The 25,248-nt window shown below is 36.0% G+C and overlaps 1 protein-coding gene across 2 annotated transcripts in view; it reads left to right on the forward strand.

Annotated features, from left to right (window-relative positions):
* Positions 1-25,248, forward strand: part of NKAIN3 (sodium/potassium transporting ATPase interacting 3) — a 751,074-nt gene that overhangs the window by 332,834 nt on the left and 392,992 nt on the right. For both annotated transcript variants that reach the window (XM_010360367.1, XM_010360366.2), the window contains exon 3: positions 391-471. In XM_010360367.1, the coding sequence (XP_010358669.1) occupies positions 391-471 (81 nt within the window). The remainder of the gene's footprint in view (positions 1-390; positions 472-25,248) is intronic.

The raw sequence follows: 25,248 nt of genomic DNA on the forward strand, positions 1-25,248 counted from the left end.
ATTCCTTAAAATGTGACAGTTTTGTATTACAACTTAAAGATGATAGAGAGCTCATAGAAGATTTGCATAATTGTGTTCCCTAGAAAAGATAATACTCAGGAAACAGAAATCAAATCAACATTTTGGTTTAACTTGTACCTGGAAGCCAGCAAAGCACTTTAAAAGTAAATCTAACTTTGTTGGTGTCTACTGAAAGCAGTAGAAACTATTGGATTTTTAATTTCTGGAAAGCTTAGGGGACCACATAGAGAGCACTCTTTTCTGAGCTCTCCCTGTCAGTTTCTTCCCAGAAGACAGACTTATTGACATTTTTATTATTGATTTATTTGGTATACATGCCTTTCATCTCCACATTTTTCTTCTCTTTCTCCCTCCCCCATTTCTATCTAGTATACAGTGTGGACTGCCCTCTGGGTCACCTGGAATGTGTTCATTATCTGCTTTTATTTGGAAGTAGGTGGACTCTCAAAGGTGAGTTTATCATGGTTTTAAAGTACACTTTAAAATGAGCACACTTCTAGGTATTGTGACTACATATATATATATATAGGTATATAGATATATATATACACAGAGAGAGTGTGTGTGTGTTTGTGTAGAATGATGAAATGCTATTCAAAAAAGACTTTAGGTATAGTGTGTGCTTGTGCATGTGTGTGTGTGTAGAATGATAAAATACTACTCAAAAAAGACTTTAGGTACCATTTAGGAAAGAATGATCTTAGGAGTATGTTAATATAATGGGACTTCAAAACAACTGCCTTCTGGTTTAGTTTGTTATACTGAAGTGGGACTCAACTTCCTGTGTATCCTCTTGTCCATTTTAAAAAGACATAATATAGTGATTGCAGGTCTCAATGTTAAGTAGAAAATGGTTTTGAACATGCTTATGTTTAAAGTAGGAAAAGGGATTGACAAAGATGTTAACGTAACAGATATGAATGGCAAGTTTCTGTCTTTGCTGGAATATTAATAGTGGAAAAACCTGACAAAGAACAAAACCCTTATATAGCATGTTTACTACGAAGTAAATGCATCAGTGTGGTGATTCCTATTTTGAAATTTTAATCAAAGAGAAGACAGTTGTCTTAATGCGGCAATGATACACACGTTATTTCTGCCTGTCTGAAACTGTCAGCAAAGCACATGATTTTATTATGCCTCCTGCAAAAATGTCTCACCACCCAAATGTAAGAACAACTTGAGTTAAGTTTCTAGTTGTGTTTCTTAAACAGTTTTTGTGTGAACCAGCACAATTTTCACTATAGAGAAGAAGCTTAACAGTATGATTACAAAAAGTATAAAAAACTGTCATATTTTAAAGCTTCTCATTATCAAATATATTTATGCTAACTTATTCTACTGTTTTATAACAGTCTCAGATTTTCTAAGTAACGTACTTATGGCTTAGATTTTAGGAAATGTGTCTTGAGCAGCAAGGATGCTTTTAGAATTGTTAGGTTCCATTGAAGTCCTTGTGGTAACAAAACATGATTGATTCAGCCAAGCAGCAAAAACCCCTGAAGGATTTTTCCAGAGCCTCCAGAGGTGGTTACTCTTTTTTTCTCCACTGTAATAACTGTAATTAGAACTAGTCACCATTTTCTCACATTGGCAAATGTATTCAGGAACCAGAAATAACGTTTCCAATATTGAGTTCCATATATTTGGACTAACATCTAACTGAAATAATTATGCTAGTGATTGTAGTGCACCACTAATTTCTAAGGCATAAAAAAAGTGCTTAAATTAATGCCCAGTTATGTTCTATAAATGCAGATTATGAAGTAAATAATTTTCAAATGCAAATCTTATGAATAAAATAATTACAAATAATATGTTAAACACAACATTTTCAACCCATTGCATTTTGTATCTTGCTATTTGAATGGTCATTTTGATCATATTTTTTATTTTACTCAGTAGAAATTACTTTTTCTTCTATATACACTAATTTGGGATAAATTAGACTACAGAAATTTGTCCTACGGAATTGGCTTCACAGTATTTTGAAAGAAGGCCGAATTTTGAATCATGAGTCTTTAGTCCAAATCTTTTCTTTAGCGCTTATTAACTGTGAAATCTGAGGCAAATCATTTGGCTCCATGGAGTCTCTATGAAAAATAATAAGATCAGCTTTGCCAATAATAATAATAGTCAATGTTTATTATACACATGACGTGTGGTAACTCAGGTAAGCTTTGAAACAAATCTGTGAAGTGATAGAACAAATAAGTAAGTATCCACAGTCATTTTTTTCATGTAACTCTGATTTCCCACTTGCTGCTCAAGGTTATTTTTGTGAATTTTTGTAACTGCTTTTCTAATATCCGTGTGCATGTCTAAAAGTTTTTATCTCATTTCTTTGGGCATGAGGTTGAAAACATGGACATAGTAGTCCTGGTTACTCATTTTATTACCTATTTAAATGCCATGAAGCAGTCAACCAAGTATTCTAGGTCATTAAAAAGATAGATGACTCCAAAAGGAGCATCCTAAAGATTTTCTGTTGGTCTCCTATTTACTGCCTCAAAGACTGGTAACATCTCCCTTGTTAGCTACAGTTTAGCCTCAATTCCAGTCTGTGGGAAATCTATTTTGGAAAATAGAGCAAAGTTAAAGACCCTTGGCAAACACAAATACCAGCCACTTTTCCAGGCTGATTCCATTGTGTAGGAAACTCCTTGTCCATATGAGCTAGTTTATATACTAACTTCCTAGATTCTCCATCTCCTGCTAGTTCATGCAGGTGCCTCTTGGAATTACCCATTCAGATAGATTAATAGAAACCTCCCTATACTGTCAATTTGGTCCAAAATATACATTCTGGGATAGTGAATCTTTCTTTAGAAATGGGATCCAGAGTGATTTCCACAACATCTCTATGGATTTGGGTGTTATTCCAATGACAGACATGGCCTAAGAATAGTACATTTGTATGCTAAGGTGTTCTTTTGCTGACAATTTGTATTCATAGAGTGACAGCAGTCCTGTCTCACCTGAAAGATAGTGAGCTGTCTCATGGGCAAGAAAGCCTGGAAACTGAGATTCTTACAATGCTGGGCAGGCTGACAGTGCTGCACACTCTTGTGTTTTAAAAAGATCATTTTAATTTCTAGTAATATAAATACCGATAGATGTAATCCACATAAGCAAAAGCTGTTTAGGATACTCATTAACATTTAAAAGTATAGAAAGGTACTGAGGCCAAAAAGCTTGAGAATCACTCCCATAGAGTAACGAATATAACTAGCTAACTAATTAACTAACTAAATAAAAATAATGCAAACAGTAAGAAACAAAAGCAGATGGTACAAATAAAAAATAAATAATGATATGGTAGATGAAAACATAGCCATGTCAATGATTATATGAAATGTAAATAGACTAAGCACTCCAGTTAAAGACAGAGATTAGAACAATGGATTTTTTAAATGACAATAGTTGATGTTATTTATATGAAATACACATTCAATATAAATACATACATATATTTAAATTTAAAAAGATGGAAAATATATGCTAGGTAAACAATAATCAGAAGAAAACCTCTGTAGTCATATTAATGTCAGAAAAAATGTAGACTTCAAATAAAGAGTACGAATAGAGATAGACAGAGATGTTTTATAATGATAACGGGTCAATGTATTAAATAGACAAAATAATTCAAAACTACACCAAATAACTGAATTTTAGAATACATGAGATAAAAATTGCCAATAGTAAAGGGTGAAATTGAAAAATCCATTAACGTAGGGGGAGAGTTTAATACCCCTTTCTTGCTTATTGAGAGAAAAAGTAGACACAATTCTGTACAAATAAGATATTTGAACAACACTATCAAACAACTTGTCTGTCATATAGAGGATAATACGTTAAAATGACAAGATATATTTTCTATTCATGTGCATATGAACAAGGATCAAGATGGTATTCTGGGCCATAAGCAAGTCTCAATAAATGTTGAATGACTGAAATAATACAGATAATATTCTCCCACCACAAATACCAGAGTAATTTATAATTGTTAATAATTCACAAATCAAAGAAGAAATTTAGAGGAAAATTGAAAAATAAAAGTACATAATTAAAAAAACACTCTTCTTTGTCGATGAATTCCTCTCAGTGTTTAGAGGAAGAAATGTAGATTTAAGTTGCTTATTAGAAAAAATGAAAAGTTAAAAATCAATGATAGACACTTTCATCTTAAGAAGAGCAATTTGACTAACATCCCATAGTTGTTTCTTTGAAAAGATTAATAAACTAATAAGCATGGAGTAAGGTTGATCCAAAAAAAGAAAAAACAATGCAACTTATCAATTCATTAAAGAAAGAAGTGACATAACTACAGATTCAACAGAAATTAAAAGATTAATAGAAAAAAATCAAAAATATTGACAGCAAAGAATTTATAATTAAATATCTTTCTACAAAAAAAAAAATCAAAACAGAAACAATTGGTTTGCAGTTGGTTAAGGAAACAGAATTTTCTGTTTAAATATTTTGGGGTTAGTAGAAAAATGTCAACTTGCTAGGGGGAGTGACTTTCTTTAAGCCTCTAAGGAAAAAACTTAGAACAGAAGACAATAGTTAAAGTTTAGTCTTCTCTTCTCCTAATCTGGGCTCTGTGTGCTAGCAGATCTGTTAGGTGGGGATCCTCAGTGGGGGTCTGTTCAGATGTTGTCTTTAGTTTCTGTAGGGAAAGCAAATATCTCTGGGGCTTTACTTCCCTAGGCTATTGTTAAGGCTACTATTACTTTCTTGTTTAGCAAGTTGCTTAATTACCTCTGGGGCTAGCTAGATGCCTGGAATTTCTCTTTTAAAAAACTTTGCAATTTTCCTTTATTTCCCTGCTTGGAGTTTAGAAGGACTTCAAAAAAAAAGGGTTAGGGTGCAGGTCCTTGTTCAGCATCAATCTATCAAACATAAGAAATAAATAATGCTAATCTTACTCAAACTCCTACAGAAAATACAGGAGGAGGGACCATTTCACAAATAATTTGGTGAGCTGACAAAATCCTGATACCACCTTATAGACAAGAATTAAATTGACCTCTATGTTTTAGCAATCCTTGGCCATCTCTCCAGGAAATTCCTCATTAGCCATGCTGCCAAGAGGGACTCCACATGGTGAATTGTTTGTCACCACCTGATCTTCCCTTCTCTTCTCTCCCAGGCTCTTTGTTAAGATCAAAATTCTTGCTCCTGTATAGATCAAATCGAATCAGCTCTACCTTTTTCTTTCCCTCACTAATCCAAGCTATTTCCAGGTATCCTCACTTTCCTTATCTACAAAGGCCCAACCAAATGTATTCCTTAAAAATGAGCTCTCTGTCCTGCAGATGAGAAATGTCACTCCATCACACGGCAGAAGCATCTACAGTCAGATTGTATTTAAAGACTGTTTTTAAATTCCTCATTACATTTCACTACATTTTGAAGTGGTAGTTATTATTAATCCTAATAGTTTGTTCTAATGGAAATAGACAATGATTTTAGATTTTGTTTTCTTTCTTTTCCTTCCTTCCTTCCTTCCTTTCTTTCCTTCCTTCCTTCTTTCCTTCCTTCCTTCCTTCCTTCCTTCCTTCCTTCCTTCCTTCCTTCCTTCCTTCCTTTCCTTTCCTTTCCTTTCTTCTTTTTCTTTTCTTCTTTTTTTGTCGAGGGCAAGGGTTCTTTTTGGTTAGAGTTCCTTTCTCATAATAAAAAATATGGATTACAAATATAAGTTGCAGAAACTAGATAGACAAGAAGGAACATCATTTTTGCTTCAAACATTTGAAGACCACTGCCACGAATATTTTGATTCCAGTTTATTCTCATTCTGCTGTGTTTCCATGTTTTTTCTCTTCTGTTTTTCATATTACTGTTGAGATAATACTATAGAGAACATTGACACACTGACTTTTTAAAAATTGGACTTAATGAAAAACATTTTCATGTTGTTACTAAAGTCTTGGTTAATATTTTTAATTTTTGTATAACATTACATCAAACATGAGTAGTTTTATTTCTGCCCTTTAACAGGAGATGTTAAAGGCTCGTGATACATTTTGCTAAATTTCTTCTCCAAAAATTATACCATTAGCTGCAAAATATGAGTATCTAGAGTGTCATTAGTACAAGTTAGTCTGTTTCACCATTTTGGGGGTTTTTTTGGGCTATTTTCATGGTGAAAAGAAAATGCTTATTTCTTTGTTTAAAGTATAATTTTTTTTATTTCTTCAAAGTTAAATATCTCCTAACGTGCTTGATAATCAGCTTTATTTTCACTTTTTGTTAATAGGGTTTGTCTTTTTATATTTTGTGTTTTAGTAATGATGTTTTTAGACTTTAGTCTCTATGGAGCATAATTTTGTTCTATTTTTCAAGGTGAAAATCTGAAAAATATTTTACCAATAACTGACCAATGGCAAAAACAGTATTTACTTAGTAGGTTTTTCACTGTTTTTTTATTGTTTTATGATATAATACATTTCTATAAGATCTATTTCTAGGATATCATTTTTTGGCACATACTATTTTATATTAGTTTGTATATACTTTATAATAGGAATTATCTCTCTGCAATCCAGTCTTCCCAAGTCTATGATTTAACCTCATACATTTGGTTTTACAGATGATTTTTAGAATAAATCTGTTCAAATATATACAGTGTGTATTATATATCTCATTTTAGTTTTGTTTTTATTCCTTATATTTAACTTTTAATTAATTTAGTAAAGATTGAGAAAAGTTTATGTTAGAGAATTCAGGAGGAAAGTTTTGAGTAACAGAATCAATTATGAGAACTAATAGTTCCAACATCAAACTCCTTATAAACTATTCATCACAGATTGTGTTAATATTCTTGGGTCACTTGACAGAAATTATTGTTGCAGTTTCCTTACTCCTTAGTTTAGCAAGGTACGAGTTCTTAATCCATGACCAAGAAGCATAAGGCACGCGGACACCGGAGAGTGAATAAGGTAGAGTAGGATTCATTAAGCAACAGAAAAGCTCTCAACAGCAAGAGGAGATCCGAGAGTGGATTGCCAGAAATGGGGCTGAGTTTGGGTCTTTTATGTGGCAGAAACAAGGTAGTCTTCTGTGTGTTCTGCCTTAATGAGAGGGGTAAAGCTGCCCCTTGCAGGTGTTGCATCCGCGCATGCCTAAGGTTGGCTGGAGTGACTCCACGTTGATTATTACTCATGAGTGCCTAAGCGAAACCCACAGAGGGTGGGTGGGGGCAAAATTGCAATGTTAGTGATATTACAATTGGCTCTGGGTCAATTTAAGGGCATTTAGCGGATTTATTTTGCCTTCACCTAAGTTGGGACAGTCCCTTCTGAGCAGACATCCTGGTATAAGAGGGAGTTCTTAACCACATTTCCACCTGCTATCTACGCCACAGGGGCAGTGCAGATGCATTCCCATGGGCTCTGTCTCTCTCCTTAGACCCTCCCACTCTATCTGCCTAGCCAGCCTCTAACTGCCCCCACTCTCCTTATGTCTAGCTAATTCATGTAGAAGGGACACTGTGTTGGAGGGCCAACAGAGGCCAGAGAAGCAGGAGACAGGAGGACTGGGTTTGGAACAGCTAGGAGTTTAGGTAGACACTGGAGGCTCAGAGGAATGACAGTCTTTTCAGAAAGGCACAGCTGAGATGCAAACAGGATCCAGCTGTTGTCTACCTGCTCACTGTTGAAATTACTAGGGTGGGATAGAGGGAAGGTGTAATGATCCCAGCTGGATCAACATCTGCCTCTTTGCCACGGGAAGACAGGGTTCAAGATTAGAGGTCTCATTGATTCCATAAACTGGGAAAAAGCTAATTTCAATACAAAACAAAATGGGTAGTCTCAAGAAAAGAGAGACAACCATGGTCCCACAGAGCATGTCTTAACCATTCTTGTCAACTAATAGTGTATATTCTCATGGGCATAAACAATTTTGCCTCTTGCCTATTATGGGACTCTTGATCACAGCCTCTAGATATTCCCTTTCCTTTTGTCTCATCTGCCAGCAGGCATTTGTTACTGTGAGCTTGAGTGTTTTGGTTTTCCCCATGCCTTCCAGCACTTGAAGGTAATGGATGCCTTGTTTTAAAGGAATGTGTATATGTATGGTGGGGTGGGGAATGACTGTGGGTAAGTAACTAAAAGTGTCTGTCTATACTTGTGTAATCTCCTGAAGCCTCAATTTCCTGTTCTACAAAATGAGGAAAGCCACAACAATAATCATATTGGGTTGTTGAAAGTATTAAATAATACCTATACAGGGCTTAGAAATGATCCTGGCATATTGTGAGGTTTCAGTAAATGGTGGTTCTCATTATTACCATCAACATCATCATCTTTATTATTATTGGAGAAATTAACAGACATCACGATCCTCATCCTGAAAACCTTTGGGACATATTTATTACTATGCCAGAGCTGTAAAAGGGAAAAATGGTAGGACTGAGTGACTTATTTAAAAATATGAAAGAGTCCCTTGTGATAGGACCTCAGAACTGCATATTAACTTCACAGCTGTAACAGTATTAATTAAATGATTTCCTCCAACATGTAAATAGCTTTTCGATATACATTGGCAGCCAGATTCTCCTGGTGTCCCTACCACTTCCCCTAGGAGTACTGTAAGCGTCTTTGGAAGTCTCTAAAGCTATTTTTCATGCCACACTTTAAGATCATCAAGGGAACAATTAATAAGTTATTGCTGCTTGTTTGGAAGTTGCAAGACTTGAAATAATTTTTTCATCCCAAGGAATACATTTAGAATTAAATATGAAAACCCATCTTATTTGCTACACTTAAAGATACTGAAAAATAAGTTATTTTGAGAACCCAAGTTTTAATACTTTTATTCCAAAGAAATTAGTCCAATCTGTCTCAATGGCATCTTTTAATTATTTTACATTTAACATAATTTAAACATTTCTAGGTACATTTTACCTAGAAAATTTAGGTTAATATTTCTCCTAATTGACTTATCTTGAAAGGTTTGGTACTTACATATTAGTAGTCTTAGAGAATTTTCAGTGTGTCACATTTTCATAGAATTCTGAATCCGTACAACTGTGCATGAGCATAACCTCGACATAAAAATGAATGAAAGACATTGTACAAGGACTTATTTTATATTAATCATGAGCTTTGATCAAAGACCTTCTAAAATCTTATAGGCAAGGGACAGGGAAGGGAAATGGACAAACTCTTACTGATTTTCTACATGGCACAGGGGCTTTCCATCAGTTTTTTCCATTTTATCCTTACCTCAGAGGTAGACATTAGTATCTTTATTTTATAAATGAGGAACCTCAGCTAGGAATGACTAACTTGCTCAAGGCACATAGCAGTAAACTGAGACATCGGGTCTTAATGCTTCCTTCCCAAGGCCACTTCATTTCCCATTATAGCAAGTTGCTTCCTACACAGAAGGAAAACCCACCTGCATTTGTTTCTCTATGTCATGTTTTAACAGCTATGCTTTTTCTAACTTGTGGGCATTTTGATTCTTGGAGAAATTTAAGCCATTTCCCCAGAAGGCCATAATAGCACTTTACTGTCCTCTTTTGACTTAAATTGACACCATCATTCATGAAGGTCCTCTTTTTAAATCTTCAGTTGAATAGTTCACCTGAGCAGCCAGGCAGCATCAGTGAAATAGTTCCTCCTCTACAAGGCTCATTCTTATTACTTACCCTGAATTGTTCCTTTGCACTTACTGGGAAAATTCTTTTTCGTGATCAAGATTCGTTTTCCTTCAAGGTTGGATTCTTCTATCAACTACAGCTTTTGGGCAGACAATTTCCAGTAAAAAAATTTTAGACAGTCAATTCAGAGTTCAGTACATGAACAACTGCAGAGGAAACAGAACTCTTAGTTTCCCTCAGCTGCTTAAAATCTATCCATTGTCTTTTATAAACATTCAAATATTTTTGCATCTCATAGAGTTATTTTTCTGATAGTATTTTGAAATTAAATCAAGGATAAATAGTATCTTTCCTTTTTTATTTAAACAAACACAACCTACTGAATCTAGTAATGAGTTTTTAAGTCATATTTATATTTTCCTTTTGATATCTTCCTACCTGGACATTTTTCAAAAGGAATCTTAAAATGTGATGCTTAAAGAGGAATGGAGGTAGGGTACAGAATGTCTGTATTCAGAAATAACATATCAGGCAAATTGTATAGAAATAGCATCCTAGAATCACAGTCAAACTATGCCTACTTTTGGAACTACAAGAATAATATCCTATGCACTATACTGTATCCTGAAGTAAATGGGATGTCTATCTATATCAATGGACACTTTGGGAAATATACATATTCATTTCACTAGAAAAACAAAATATTTCAGGTTCTGAACTAACATATTAGTAGGTATGTATCCTGCTGAGCTAAAGGAATATTTTTGTCTATAATATTGACTGATGGTGGTGGTAGTGGCCATGAGTATCTGCCCAGTTATTAAGGATCTGTAAAGGAAGAATCATCATAATCTGCTTCCAGGTACTAAATCTAAATGAGAACCAAAGACCTGAAAATGTTTGTTGCTATATTTGGTTCCTACACAATCTTTATCCAAAGAGAAGCAATTGTATCCTTTTAAAAAATAGCAAGGCAATGTAAATATAGGTATGAGTTTCCTATTCCAAAAATTTAAGCTATATCTTTTCCTTTGGCATGAGTCTAAGTGAACATAACTTCTGAAAATACAGTCCTCAGTTTCTTTTTATAGTGAGATAATTTGATTCCTACTGTATCTTTTCTGCAATAAAGAAAATTACAAGCAAGGTTAAACTCAATCTTATATTTTTCATAAATTTCATCAAATACAAATACTTCAAAAATCTTTATCCAAAAATGCCAGTGTGAAGCTACATTATAGGCCAGTGACAAATATAAACCACAGTCTAAATTACCACGTAATTGCCGCAACCTGGGTAGTATCAGGAGTTTTTAATCAGAAATTTGTATTGTAATCTTATGCCTTTCCACAGGGGTTCAAATCATTTTCGCCAAGGAGCAGATGAATATATTATTCTATCAACAGTAGCTGTGTTTCTTATTATATGATTAGAATCACTTGTTGAACAAAACCTATGCAAATACAATTGAAACACTACCCAGAAACATGTTGTCTTTGCTCTTTGTATTTTATCTTTTCTTCTTCTAATGAAAATACGCCTGAGATCAATATTTAAAGATAAATATTTTACCTTTGTATCTAGTTTATTGTCTCAACTCATGGGATAATAATCACGAAATGGTTTTATTTCTTTGAATAAACTGCTTCCCCAGTCTTCTGCCCCAAACCCTCTTCCCATTTCATAATACATTGTATACAGAGTCAATGACAACATTGGTCATAAAAAGTTCGTTTCATGTCTGATTCAGATCTATTCTTTGCCTTACCAAAGTTGACCTTGTTTTAGGCCTTGACCTCTCCCTGGTCCCAACTCTACTCTGGGAGAAGAAACAGGAGGTAGTGGGTCTTCTTACATAGTCAGCCTTAAGATTATGCTGGAGTGTTTGAAGGATCCTGATCTCACACTGATGTTGATCTGTTCCAGCTACTGCTAGTGGCCTCTGCTGATGAATCTCCAAACATGGCAAATTCTTCCATTAACTTCAATAAGTCAATATTTATTTTTAATGAGTCTATAATTATTCTAATACATGAAAATTTGTTTACGGTGATTACATTATATTAAGCCTTTCTGAGTGGATCGTAACTGCTGAGCTGAATTTTCATGTAAGCACCATTATCAAGAGAATTTTGATGCTGTGAAGAAACCACACTTTTATAGCTTATATTCAAATGCTTTTCTGTGTTTTTGAAGACAGTTTAAAGCTACTGCTACAGAATTTTTCATGCAGTCAATTGAAGATAAGATCATTGGAGAAGAACAATATGTAGAACCATTATTCTTATAAATGCCATTAAGATTTTGGATTGTCTTGTGATGTTAATTTGCTTCGAATGCAAAATCTTAGTGCTGTGACATGTCAATTAAGAGTACAGTCTTGATGATGAAGAATTTCTGGTGACATCTGTAACAATCAACAAATTATAAAAGAGACCCTGATAAACACATTTTGTGGCATTTATTTACTTTTTAAAACCAGAATAGCAGTATGTACTACTGGATAGCCTTATAAAATAAAACTGCACCACATGGTGAGATTATGATTGATGAACAGTAAGCTGAAGTGCCCTGCAGGAGCAGAGGAGCCTAAGATAACACTTACTCAATGCTACTCCCAAGTATGTTCCAGAGGCAAAACGCAAGTCATTTAAATTCTTTGGATAAAATTTTTCCATGTAGACGATTGAAGGAAAAAAATCACAGATAATATTAATCATTTCTAAACAGTTACTTTTGCACAGAGAAAGTTTGTCTCTGAGCCCCCATGCTACAATGGCATGAGGAATTGTAGGCTTCAGATTGAGCTTAGTGTCTTGCACACATATGGCCCTAGAAGCATTTGAGCATCTGATTTGTGTTTCCTCAGGTTGTGGTAGGCACTGCAACTTTGATATTGTACAATAGTGAAAAAGTTACTAGAGTGAAGATTGTCCAGAAGATGATTGTCCAGCAGAACTGGCTGGTTCCAGTAGAGGCCACTGAATGGAGGCAACAAAGTGACAGAATTAAAAAAGAGGAAGCATCTGAGTGTCTGATAATAAGAATGAGCTAGAATCTCCTTTGCCCTTTAGAAGCCCTCAGCATTGATTCACCTTTGCCTGCTTTCTGATTCAGGAATAACAGTAGTACAGGAAAAATACAGCACACAGCTGTGTGTGTAGTAATTGTCAGTGTGCTTGCATGTTAAAATCAGCGTATTGAAGCATCCAGCTGTCTATGCTCCCTTAAAGGTTAACTTTTGTCTGGAACTTTCATCCCACTACAGAAACCAGATGGAATATCTCACAATCAAATAGCAGTTGAAGCTGAAAAACAATAAAAGCATTTAACATGTAATTCTACTTTATTCTTATAGGAGCCACTTTAACTCAAGGTGTGTGAGAACTTATTTATGGAACCCAAATATTAGTAACTCTTAATTTGCTCAAAGAATAGAAATTTAAAAGCATACATTTCTAGGATTAAAATTGGATGGGGAAGGACAAAAGTTAAATGAAATTTAGCAGACTTCAAAGAAAAAGAAAGAATATCCATTTGTTAAATTAATTTACAAATGGGAAGTATAGCTTTCTGTGAAAATCACACCGTTTTCCTAATTTTCTAAGTGTTCAACTATATTCATCTAATCATTCTTTCATTAAACAAATGATGGCAGAAGTTTCTGGTTATTGTCCATAATCTATTCCCTCTTCTTCTGGTCAAGAGTCTAGGAAAATCTTCCTCTCATCACAGGTTGCAGGGCTAAAAAGCTCTATTTCTTTGTCTCTGTAAGTGTGGTTATGGTCATCTAAGCAAGTTCTGGCCATTGTGATACATGCAGAAGGATTGTGAGGAATTTCTGGAAGGGCTGCTGTAGAGCTGATGAATTAGAAGCACACCCAAACTTAGTGACTTAAAGAATACAAATTGGTTATCTCGCATTTCTTCGGTGGGTCAGAAGTCTCATGTAGGTCTTAATGACACCTCAAAATCGAGGTGTGAGCAGGGGCTGTGTTCATTTCTGCAGGTTCTAAGATGACCTTGAGAATGTCAAGCATGCATTAGAATGGTAGAGCTGAAAGCAAAATGAGCCTAATAACTCAACAGAGCTTTCAGACCAACCCTGAGCCACCCATGACCGGATTTGTTTTACATTAGAAAATGTGTTCAAATCATTGTTTAAGGGTTTGAAATATGCAACTGAAAATAGTGCCTAACTAATCATATATCATTTTATAGTCTATTTTATCTAGCATTTACTTGGTTCAAAGCACTGTACCAGGAACTAGGGTTACATTCAGTTGTTGCCCCCATAAAATATTTAGCATATAGTCTGCCCTCTGAATCTACAGGTTCCACATCCACGCATTCAACCAACTGCAGATCAAAAATATTTGGAAGAAAGCAATAAAAAGTAACAATACAGAAATAAAAAATAATACAAACTTTAAAATGCAGCATAACTATTTACATAGTATTTACACTGTATTAGGTATCACAAGTATTCTAGAGATTACAAAGTATATGGAGGGTGTGCATAGGTCATGTGCAAATACTATATTATTTTGCTTCAGGGACTTGAGCACCCTCAGATTTTAATGTCTGCAGGGGGCCTGGAATCAATGCCCCATGGATACTGAAGAACAACTGTAATCGAAACAAATTTTCTGTTAAATGAGTATTCATAATAAAATGTAGGCCAGGCACGGTGGCTCACGCCTATAATCCCAGCACTTTGGGAGGCCGAGGCGGGTGGATCACCTGAAGTTGGGAGTTCGAGACCAGCCCAACCATCATGGAAAAACCCCGCCTCTACTAAAAATACCAAATTAGCTGGGCATGGTGGCGCATGGCTGTAATCCCAGCTACTAGGGAGGCTGAGGCAGGAGAATCTTGAACCCAGGAGGCGGAGGTTGTCGTGAGCTGAGATCGTGCCATTGCACTCCAGACTGGGCAACAAGAGCGAAACTCCATCTCAAAAAAACGTAGTGAGAAATATGATAATGGAAGGAAAACAAACCTTGATATTTTAAAGCAGGGAACACAGTTTTCCTAAGGAAGATGGAATTAAGAGCAAAGAACATTATAGCAAATAACATGCTGATCTTCACAGCTATGCTGTAATTGACCTACCTTCAGTGAGAAAAGTGCTTTGAGTTGCCACTCTTAAAAATTCCTTATAATAAATGTGAGTCGATCCACCATCTCCATCTTGCCCTCTTTACTCAGATTGTCCTTTGGCAAGCACATATTAAAGAGAGAAACCTCCAAAGATTACATGGATCAGGACTAAGGTCACTACCCTTGAGAGCTGATCCTATAGGCACATCCTCTAAACAAGGGAGGTATCAAGTTATAAATTATAACAATCAGTGGCCTGGAAATATCTGTTCGGACACAGTTAGGAAAAAAATGCTAGTCTACTAGTGCCCCTTTTGAGGTTATCTACAGTTAACCTCAGTAGTTACAGTAGTTAATTTTCCTGAGCATAAACAGACAAATGTGTTCCTCAACTCTAAGACCATTTCACTGTACAACTGCACTATTTAGTTTAGAGTCAATACTGATTCAAAAAATATTTCAAGGCAGGGTAAATACGCTTCCTGCAAAATCCCCTTAAGAAAGTATGCTGCTGAAAGGAAAATGGTGTAAAGAAGTCCTTTCTGAACAAGCACTATATCCCCACACTCATTTTAGCCACAGAAATTCAATTTGGTTGAATTGTCTGGGGACTTGATTTGACCCTGTTTCGAGAACAATGTGCAATGGTTTGACAGCATCATTTTTAAATGGGCCATCTGATGTTTCAGTTTATAGATATGGTTCATCATTTATTTTTGTCCTGTGATTATAAAATTAATGAAGAAAACACTTCCTCTGTGTATTTGAAATATTAAGAGCATCAAGTCATTTTAAGTATTAGTTTGAAAAGATACTCTGTCCTGCTTCAAGGCAGCATAGGACATCAGAAGCAGTGATTGTGTAGTGAGCTATGCTCATCATTAACTGAGATACTGAGCCAGTGGGTGTAGTTATTTCCTACATACAACTAATGTTGCATGCCAAAAACATTATATTAATTTTGGTTCAGTATAAAAAGCAGACAGGCTACTAGTCCCTGAAATCAATGACTGTCAGAAGATCCTAGACATTGGGCATTGGGTGATCACACGAATAATTGAAGACTGATTTGTTAACCACGCAGAAATGAAGTTAGTCATACAGGGAGACACATTATCAATTGCCAGCAATTTGCTGTGTTTTTTGAAAACCACAGGCAGCAATTTACAGAAAAGATTAGGCCAGTTATTGTACACGTGACACATTCTTGATTTAAGATGTCAATCTGGAAAGTTGTAAACTGACATCTGGATTTTGAAATGAGGTTATAAAGTTTATGAAGACCTGATTTTCCCAGAGAATGTCTATATTTCTGCTCTGGAAGATCCCTGAATGCACACCCGCAGCTGGGGCTAACTATGTGTGTACAAATGGGCACTCTCATGGAAGCCTGATGCACCTTCGCTTGGGACCATTCAGCACCTTTGCATCGCTCAGTGCTTGAATGCACTTGGTGTTCATGACGGTATGGTGATGAGCTTTTATTTCTTGGCGAAAAAAATGTTGTCTATATATTTCTATTTCCTGTGCAATCCTGAGGGTTATAATCACTTTCATCCTGCACCAGGAATTTACATTGTGGTACTTCATAAGAAAATGATTAAAGGGAAATCCACTTTTTATTAGTGTAATTTCTTTCCACTTTTTTTCCTATTGGTGTTAAGTCAGTAACAATCTTTTTTTTTTTCATTTTTGAATTTGTGAAAAGGTGAAATGAAGGTAGCCTTGGCCTCCAGAGAAATTTGAAACTAATGGAGTATCCTGAAGGATGACTACTATTGAAAGAATATTTATAAAATACTGCATCTCATATTTAAACACCATAAAGTAAAACCTATGTGTGATCATTTTTTGAATGTTACCAAAAATAGGCTTTCTATATATGTTGAAATTTATTCTCAATATTTACATTAATTTATTAACTTTTCCAAGGATTCCTAGCAAGCATAAATCTTGCAAATACAATTTTAATTGTTATTCCTAATCTGAAATCACACATGCCAATGTAACTATGTTTTAAAAATTGAGTTAAACTTTTAATATGAGAAACAAATAAAGACTTCCTATGTGTGTCATTGTTAGCAATAAAATAAATCTAAAAACTAAGACATATTTTTCTTTCTTCTTCTTTTCACTCTTTCTATATTTGCCCACCTGGCTGAGTCTATAAGCTCCTTTACAAAGTGATGCAGTTCTTGCGTTTTGCTGTAATCATTCTTTCCTACACTTTTCATTTTCCCAAAAGGAGGAAAATATTGATAAATTGGTTTTGGTCTCCTATGTCATGTATTAAAGGTAAAAGATTAAGATGCTAAAAGTTGATCATAAAAGCCAAAATTTGAACTGTTTAATAATAGAGATGAGTATTAGACCATAATTCTGGTTTTCCCCAAAAATTTGTGGGGTTTTCTTAATTTAAAAATCAATAAAATAAAAGTTTACATGAATGAACTAATTTTAAAACATTACGTTGAAAACTGGCACAGCTCTGAAGTGACTCAGCAGTCTTCCCTCACTTTGCCATCCATGGCAAACAATACTCTTGCCACTCTTGGCAAACATGTATTATTTTACATGAAAGTTTGGGAAGCATAGATTTGGAATGGAAATGGAAATCACATTCGACTTTTCCAAAATACTCTCTTTTATGCAACAAGCAAGCATCTGCAATTGTAGCATGTAAACTTTAACTTCCTTAAACTTTCATATCATACAAGTCACAATTATTTTTATAATTATTACAGAAAGTAAGTTTTAAATTATTTATACAGTCTTGGCTTTGGGGGGATCTAATCAATGAAATCATATAGTTTTATTGTCCATGCATTGTCTATAGCATTTTTAATGTAAATTAAGATATACTTTCATAAGGGGAAAAATGTTCAATGATTTAGAAATAGCTACGCTATAGACAACGAAATCATGGTTTTCTGTGTTTGAATGTTTGACTAAATGTTAGATTAGAATATAATAATGTTGCCAGCCTAACAGAATGTTTTCAACTTAGTAAGCTTTGACTTTTGTTGCAAACATCAGGACATTAATCTCTAAGTCTGCATTGTGATAGGTTTACACTCTAAGGTCTCTTGCTGCTCAGGTCAGTCTATAATGATTTGGACTTGATCTATTTCTCTACCTTTAGAAATACCCTACTTTATTTTTCACTAAATCGTCAAAAACCTTGTGCCCTTTGTTACACCAAACACAGAATTGGTTTATTATTAGTTTGCATTTATATCGTATTTTCCCTCAAGTAGCTCAAGATGCTTCACAGAACATAACAGCAGTCATCAGAACCCTTTGTCAGGTATGTAAAGTGAGAAATAATACTGTTGTAAATGTGCTGAAGGCATTGTATTTGCTGGAAAATGTTTATTTTCTACATATTTTGTTATATATAAATTTTTAGTGATTTTGTTTAAAATGAGTTCCAACTCTCATTAACATTTTCTTTTTCTTGGCTTTAGAATCAGACACATTTGTTCAACAAGTTTATTGGGCATCTCCTCTTTGCCAAGTATTCTTGTAGGGACTGAAAATGTAACTGGGGGATAAAAAGAATTTGCTCTCACAGAGCTTTTATTCTGGTGAAAAAGACATAATATATAAATTAGTAAATATACCCTATAATTGCTTGTTGTCTTAAGTGCTATCAAGAGAAAAAACAACAAAATAAAGGGAAATAAAAGGATAGAGAGTAACTTCATGAGAATGGAAGGAGTTGAGAAGCCTTGGTGGCAGAAGGGAACACAGATATGGGGGAATGCCAGGTCTCCCAGATAGGAACATGTTTGGCATGCACAAAGAACTGAAGGGATGCTGAGTCATGTTGCTAACATGCCATGAACCAGTAGAGGAGAGCAGAAGAAAGGGCAACAGCAGGATCCTACAGGAATGTCGTGTAGGTCATGAAATGATTTGGATTTGGTCTCAGTATAATGGAAACCCATTGGATGCGACTGAGCATAGAGGACTGACGGATCAGGTATTACTGTTAGGGGAGAAGAGTGAAAGAAAGATGACCCACAGAGATCCTGGTGGTTCAGGTAAGAAACAAAGCTGGCAGCCAGATGGGGTGGCTCACATCGATAATCCCAGCACTTTGGGAGGCCGAGGCAGGTGGATCACCTGAGGTCAGGAGTTTGGGACCAGCCTGACCAACATGGCAAAACCCTGTCTCTACTAAAAATATAAAGTTAGCCAGGCATGGTGGCACATGCCTGTAATCCCAGCACTTGGGAGGCTGAGGCAGGAGAATCGTTTAAACCTGGGTGGTGGAAGTTGCAGTGAGCCAGGATTGCACCATTGCACTCCAGCCTGGGCAGCAAGAGCAGAACTCCGCTTAAAAAAAAAAAAAAAAAAAAAAAAAAAAAAAAAAAAATGTGGCTTGAATGAGGGGGTGATAGTGACTGAAGTGAGAATAATCAGTTTGAATAATCAATTCAAATAGCCAATTTCAAAGCAGAGTAGATAGTGATAGTAGATAGAAGTAGAGGTGATGCATGAGAAATCTTTAAATTCTGTCTCTGGCACATGTGTTGTTGTCTCAGACTCGAAGTTTTCTCACCAGTAAAAATGCAAAAATAATTACATCAGAGAAAACAGATGTACAGCTGAGAAAACTGAGACCTTGTGCAGAGTATACTTTTGAGCTTTAAAAATGTATCCTGTCTCCCACTTCTTAACTATCCTTTTTCTTTCTTACTTTCTATTCCCTGTAACGTCACACTGCTTATTTCTCTTTCCGTTTTGTTTCCTACTTTGTTGTATCACATATTGTCCTTGCCTCCAAATGTCTTATTTGCAGATGCCAAGATTCTGTTAATGGATTTCTTTGAATACAGAAGGGGTTGATTGAAGTGAGGCCTACTACGTTTCTTAGTTTCATGGTACATATAGTTTCACAGTAGAATCTTAGTTGCATAGCAGAATAATGATTCTACTATGCTCTCTTTTGGTTTCCATAAAACTCTTGGCATAATACTTGATGTACTTCTAATAGATACATCTGAAATTTCAGTGGGGGAAAAAGCTAAATATAGAATACTTGCTTCCTCTATCAGCCAGATAGTCTTTAGCACTGAGAATAAAAAAGAAAATATTTTTGAAATTTACAGTCAATTCTACCCAGTTATATATGTTCACCTTGAAATTCTTCTCATTCTTTTTTTTTAAATTTTATGGGCATATAGTAGCTGTATATATTTATGGGGCACATTAGATGAGTTGATACAGGCATGAAATATGAAATAAGCACATCATGGAAAATGAGGTCTCTATCTCCTTAAGCATTTATGCTTTGAGTTAAAAAAAAAAAAAAAGATCCAATTACATTCTTTAACTTATTTAACAATTAAATTATTGACTAGAGTCACCCTAATGTGCTATCAAGTACTAAGGTCTTTGCCATCCTTTTAAACTATTGCTTGTACTCATTAACCATCCCCACTTCCCCCCACCAGACTTCCGCTACCCTTCCCAGGCTCCAGTAATCATCCTTCTACTTTTTATGTCCACATGTTCAATTGTTTTGACTTTTAAATTCCATACAGTGATAACATGCAATGTTTGTCTTTCTGTGCCTGGCTTATTTCCCTTAACATGCTGACCTCCAGTTCTACCCATGTTGCTGCAAATAACTGGATCCCATCCTTTTTATGACCGAATAGTACTCCATTATGTATATGTGCCACATTTTAAAATCTGTTCATCTGTTGATGGACACTTAGGTTGCCTTCAAATCTTCCCACTTTTAAACAGTGGGGCAACAAACATAGCAGTGCAGATATCTCTTTGATATACTCATTTTCTTTCTTTGGAGTATATACCTAAAAGTGAGACTGCTGGATCATATAGTAACTCAATTTGTAGTTTTTTGAGGAACCTCTAAACTGTTCTCCATAATGGTTTCACTAATTTACATTCCCACCAACAGTGTATGAGGGTTCCCTTTTCTTCACATCCTTGCCAGCATTTGTTATTGCATGTCTTTTGGAAATAAGCCATTTTACCTGTGGTGAGATGATATCTCATTTTAGTTTTGATTTTCATTTCTCTGATGATCTGTGATGCTAAATTCCTTTTCATATGCCTGTTTGCCATTTGTATGTCTTATTTGAGTAATGTCTATTCAAATAATTTGCCTATTTTTGATCAGATTATTAGATTATTATTATAGATCTGTTTGAACTCCTTATATATTCTGGTTATTAATCCCTTGTCAAATGGATAGTTTGCAAATGTTTTTTCCATGTATTTTTATACTGGGACCTATCTCTCTCTTTAGTTCTAATAATATTTCCTTTATATATCTGGATGCTCTCACGTTGGGTGCATATATATTTAAAATTGTTATATCCTTTTACTGAAATGATCCCTTCATGCTTACATAGATACCCTCTTTGTCACTCCCTCTAGTTTTTATCTTGAAATCTATTTTATCTGATATAAGTACAATGATTCCTGCTCTTTTTTGGTTTCCATTGGCATGGAATATCTATTTTCAGTCTTTGTGTGTCTTCATAGGTGATGTGTGTTTCTTGTAGGCAACAGATCAATGGGTCTTGTTTTATTTTTGTTGTTGTTGTTGTTTGTTTTTTAAAATCCACTAAGTCAGTCTATGTCTTTTGATTACAGAGTTTAGCCCATTTACATTCAATGTTATTATTGATAAGTAAGGACTTTCTCTTGCCAATTTGTTATTTGCTTTTTGGTTGTTTTGTGGTCTTTTCTTCCTGCTTTCTTTTCTTCTTGTCTTCCTCTAGTGAAGGTAATTTTCTCTGGTGACATGATTTAATTATTCTCATTTTATTTTTTGTGATCCATTGTATGTTTTTCGGTTTGAGGTTGCCATGAGGCTTGCAAATACTATCTTATAATCCATTATTTTTACCTGATGACAACTTAATACTATTTGCATAAACAAGCAAGCAAAAATAAAGCTAATAAAATCTCTATACTTTAACTTCCTATCCTTCTTTTTAACTTTTTATCATTTCTATTTATATTTTATTGTAACTGCTAATTCTTGAAAAGTTGCTGTGGTTATTATTTTTGATTGGCTCATTGTTTCGTCTTTCTACTTAGAGTAAGAGTAGTTTACACACCACAGTTACAGTGTTACACTATTCTGTGTTTTTCTGTGTACTTATTATTACCAGTGAGTTTTGTACCTTCAGGTGATTATTTTATTGCTCATTAATGTTCTTTTCTTTCTGATTGAAGTATTTTATTTAGCCTTTCTTGTAGGACAGGCCTGGTATTCATGAAAACCCTCAGCTTTTGTTTGTCTGAGAAAATCTTTATTTTTCCTTAATGTTTGAAGGATATTTGCAATGGATACACTATTCTAGAGCAAAAGTTATTTTCCTTCAGGGCTTTAAATATGTCCTGCCACTCTATCCCAGCCTGTAAGGTTTTCACTGAAAAGTCTGCTGCCAGAAGTATTGGAGCTCCATTGTATGTTATTCGTTTCTTTTCTCCTGCTGCTTTTATAATCCTTTCTTTATCCTTGATTTTTGGGAGTTTGATTATTAATTGCCTTAAAGTAGTCTTCTTTGGATAAATCTTCTTGGTGTTCTGTAACCTTCTTGTACTTAGATATTGATATCTTTCTCTATGTTTGGGATGTTCTCTGTTATTATCCTTTTGAGTGCACTTTCTACTCATGTCTCTTTCTCTATCCACCCTTAAAGGCCAATAACTCTTAGATTTTCCCTTTTGAGGTCATTTTATAGATTGTTTAGGCATGTTTTATTGCTTTTTATTCCTTTTTCTCTCCTGATTGTATATGTTCAATTATCCTGTCTTCAAGTTCACTAATTATTACTTCTGCTTGATCAATTCTGATATTAAAGGAATGTGATGCATTCTTTGGTATGCCAACTGCATTTTTCATCTCCAGAATTTCTGCTTTATTCTTTTTAATTATTTCAATCACTTTGTTAAATTTATTGATAGAATTCTGAATTCCTTTTATGCATTATCTTGAATTTCTTTGAGTTTCCTCAACACAGCTATTTTGAATTCTCTGTCTGAAAGGTCATACAACTCTATTTATTCAGGGTTGGTCCCTGGTGCGTTATTTAGTTAATCTGGTGAAGTTATATTTTTCTGGATGGTGCTGATACTAGTAGATGTTCTTCAACATCTGGCCATTGAGGAGTTAGGTATTTATTGTAGTCTTCATTGTCTGGGCTTATTTGTAGCCGTTCTTCTTGGGGAGGCTTTCTAGATATTTGAAAGGACTTGGGTATTGTGATCTAAGCTGGTAGCATCCCAAGCCCAGTAATTCTGTGGTTCTTGCAGACTCATAGGAATACTGCCTTGCTTGTCCTGAATCAAATCTGAGAGAATTCTTAGAATTATCAGATACTCTTGTTCTCATCCCTTACTTTCTCTAAAACATACAGAGTCTATCTCTCCGCTGTCATGGATGGAGTGGCACAAGCACCCCTGTGGCCATCACTACTATGACTCACTGGGTCAGATCTGCAGCCAGTACAGCACTGGGTGTCACTCAGGGCTTGCTGTAGCCACTCCCTAGCTACTGCCTATGTTTACTCAAGGCCCTGAGCATCTGCAATCAGCAGGTGGCAAAACCAACCAGGCCTGTGAGCTTCCCTTCAAGGTAACAAGCTCCCCCAGACCCTGGATGAGTCCAGAAGTCCCATCTGAGAGTCAGGAACTAGACTCAGAAAACTTAGAAGTCTGCCTGGTGTTTCATTGTATTATGGCTGAGCTGGCACCCAAACCACAAGATATAGTTCTTCCCACTCTTCTCTCCCCTTTCCAAAGGCAGAGGGGCCTCATCTTATAGCCACTGCTACTACAGGCCCATGGGGAGTACTGCCAGACTATCTCTAATGTTCCCTTAAAACCCAAGGTCTCTTAAATCAGCTTGTCATGAATGCTTCCTGGACTCACCCTTCAAGACAGTGAACTCCCCTCTGGCCCAGGGTTGGTCCAAAAATGCTATTCAGGAATCAATTCCTGGAATCAGGGACCCCAAGAGCCTGCTTGGTGCTCTGCACCCCTGAGGCTCTGCTGGTACCTAAGGTGCAAGACAAAGTCCCCTTTACTTTTCTCTCTGCTTTTCTCAAGCAGGAAGAGTTTCGCCCCATAGCAACCACAGCTGGTAATGTGCTGAGTCTTACCTGAAGCCAGCAAGTCTCAGAGGCTCATCTGAGGCACTCAAGGTAGTATCTGGGTGTTACTGCTTGTTATTCAGGGCCCAACAGCTCTTCAGTTAGAAGGTGATGAACGCTTCCAGGACTGGGTCCTTTCCTTCAAGGCAACAAGGTGTGTCTAGGAATGTTGTCTGGGAGGTAGGACCTCATGACTCTGCCCAGTGCCCTATCCTGATGTGGCTGAGCTGATTTCCTAGATGCAAGACAAAGTCCTCCTGAATCTTGCCTTTCCTCTCCTCAAACAAAAGGAAGAGATCTCTTTTGGAGTGGTGAGCTGTGAAATGTGGGGTCAGGGGAGGGGTGATGCCAGCACTCCTCTGGCTGCCCTAGGTGGTGTCTCAGTATGTCACATGCCCCCTCAGTCCACTGTCTCTAGGCCTAGTTTAGCACCCGGACTCACCTAAGAGTTGCAGTCCTTGTGGCCTAGACTGCATTTCAAGTTTACTTGTAGACACAGAGCGTAGTAGCCCTTAGCAGGGAGGTTTGCAGGCACTCAAATTCTGACCTGTGGCATCTGCAATTCCTCTCTGGCTAGGGCTGATTTAAATACCTTCGTGGGCAGGCATCAGCTGGGTTTGGTCTGGTTTTCCTTTCTGCTCTAACAAGACAGCACTGAGTTCAGTGACACAATTTCTGTGTTGTCCCTCCCCCAGTGCCCAGAGCTGCTCTTAGCACCACATTGCTGCTGCCAGGGATAGGGGAAGGGTGGCTTCTTCCTAGATTGTTTTTATGCTACATTTGTTGAAGCGTGAATAGTCATGAAAGAATGTGACAGGACACAGGGGTATGCCCTCATGGTAATAAACTGGGGGGCTTAGCAAGGCCTGTTCCTTTCTATCTTCTCTGTGTCCCTGTGTCTTCAGATATAAAGATATCTGAAGATTTCCTCCAGGTATAGGGTGGGCACCACTCACATGAGGATCTTATGACCTTCACAAGAGGGTTAGAAAGTCCTTCCTAGGTTTTATGACCTACTTACAGTGATGGCCAGAAAGTTCTCCCTGCACATTCTGTTTCTCAAATTCCCTCAGCTTAACAGATTCAATATACTATATGCCATATTGGGGGGTAGTGTGTCCTGAACTCCATCAGTACAGAAGTATGTTAGCAATTTCCTCAACCGACAATTTAAGAGACGCAGTAGTAATTTCAAATATATGCTAATTTAGACTCAGACCTCCCCAAAAGAGGCAAGTGCATTTTGTCTTTAAGTATCAATTCTTTGAAACCTAATAGCCACTATTTATGCTACATCTAACACAAAAAGAAAGGTAGTTTGGAAAGAAATAAAAATACAGTTTTTTATTCATCTCTCTCCAGCCT

The sequence above is a fragment of the Rhinopithecus roxellana genome, chromosome 9 (genome assembly GCF_007565055.1).
Source record: "Rhinopithecus roxellana isolate Shanxi Qingling chromosome 9, ASM756505v1, whole genome shotgun sequence".
NCBI lineage: Eukaryota > Metazoa > Chordata > Mammalia > Primates > Cercopithecidae > Rhinopithecus > Rhinopithecus roxellana.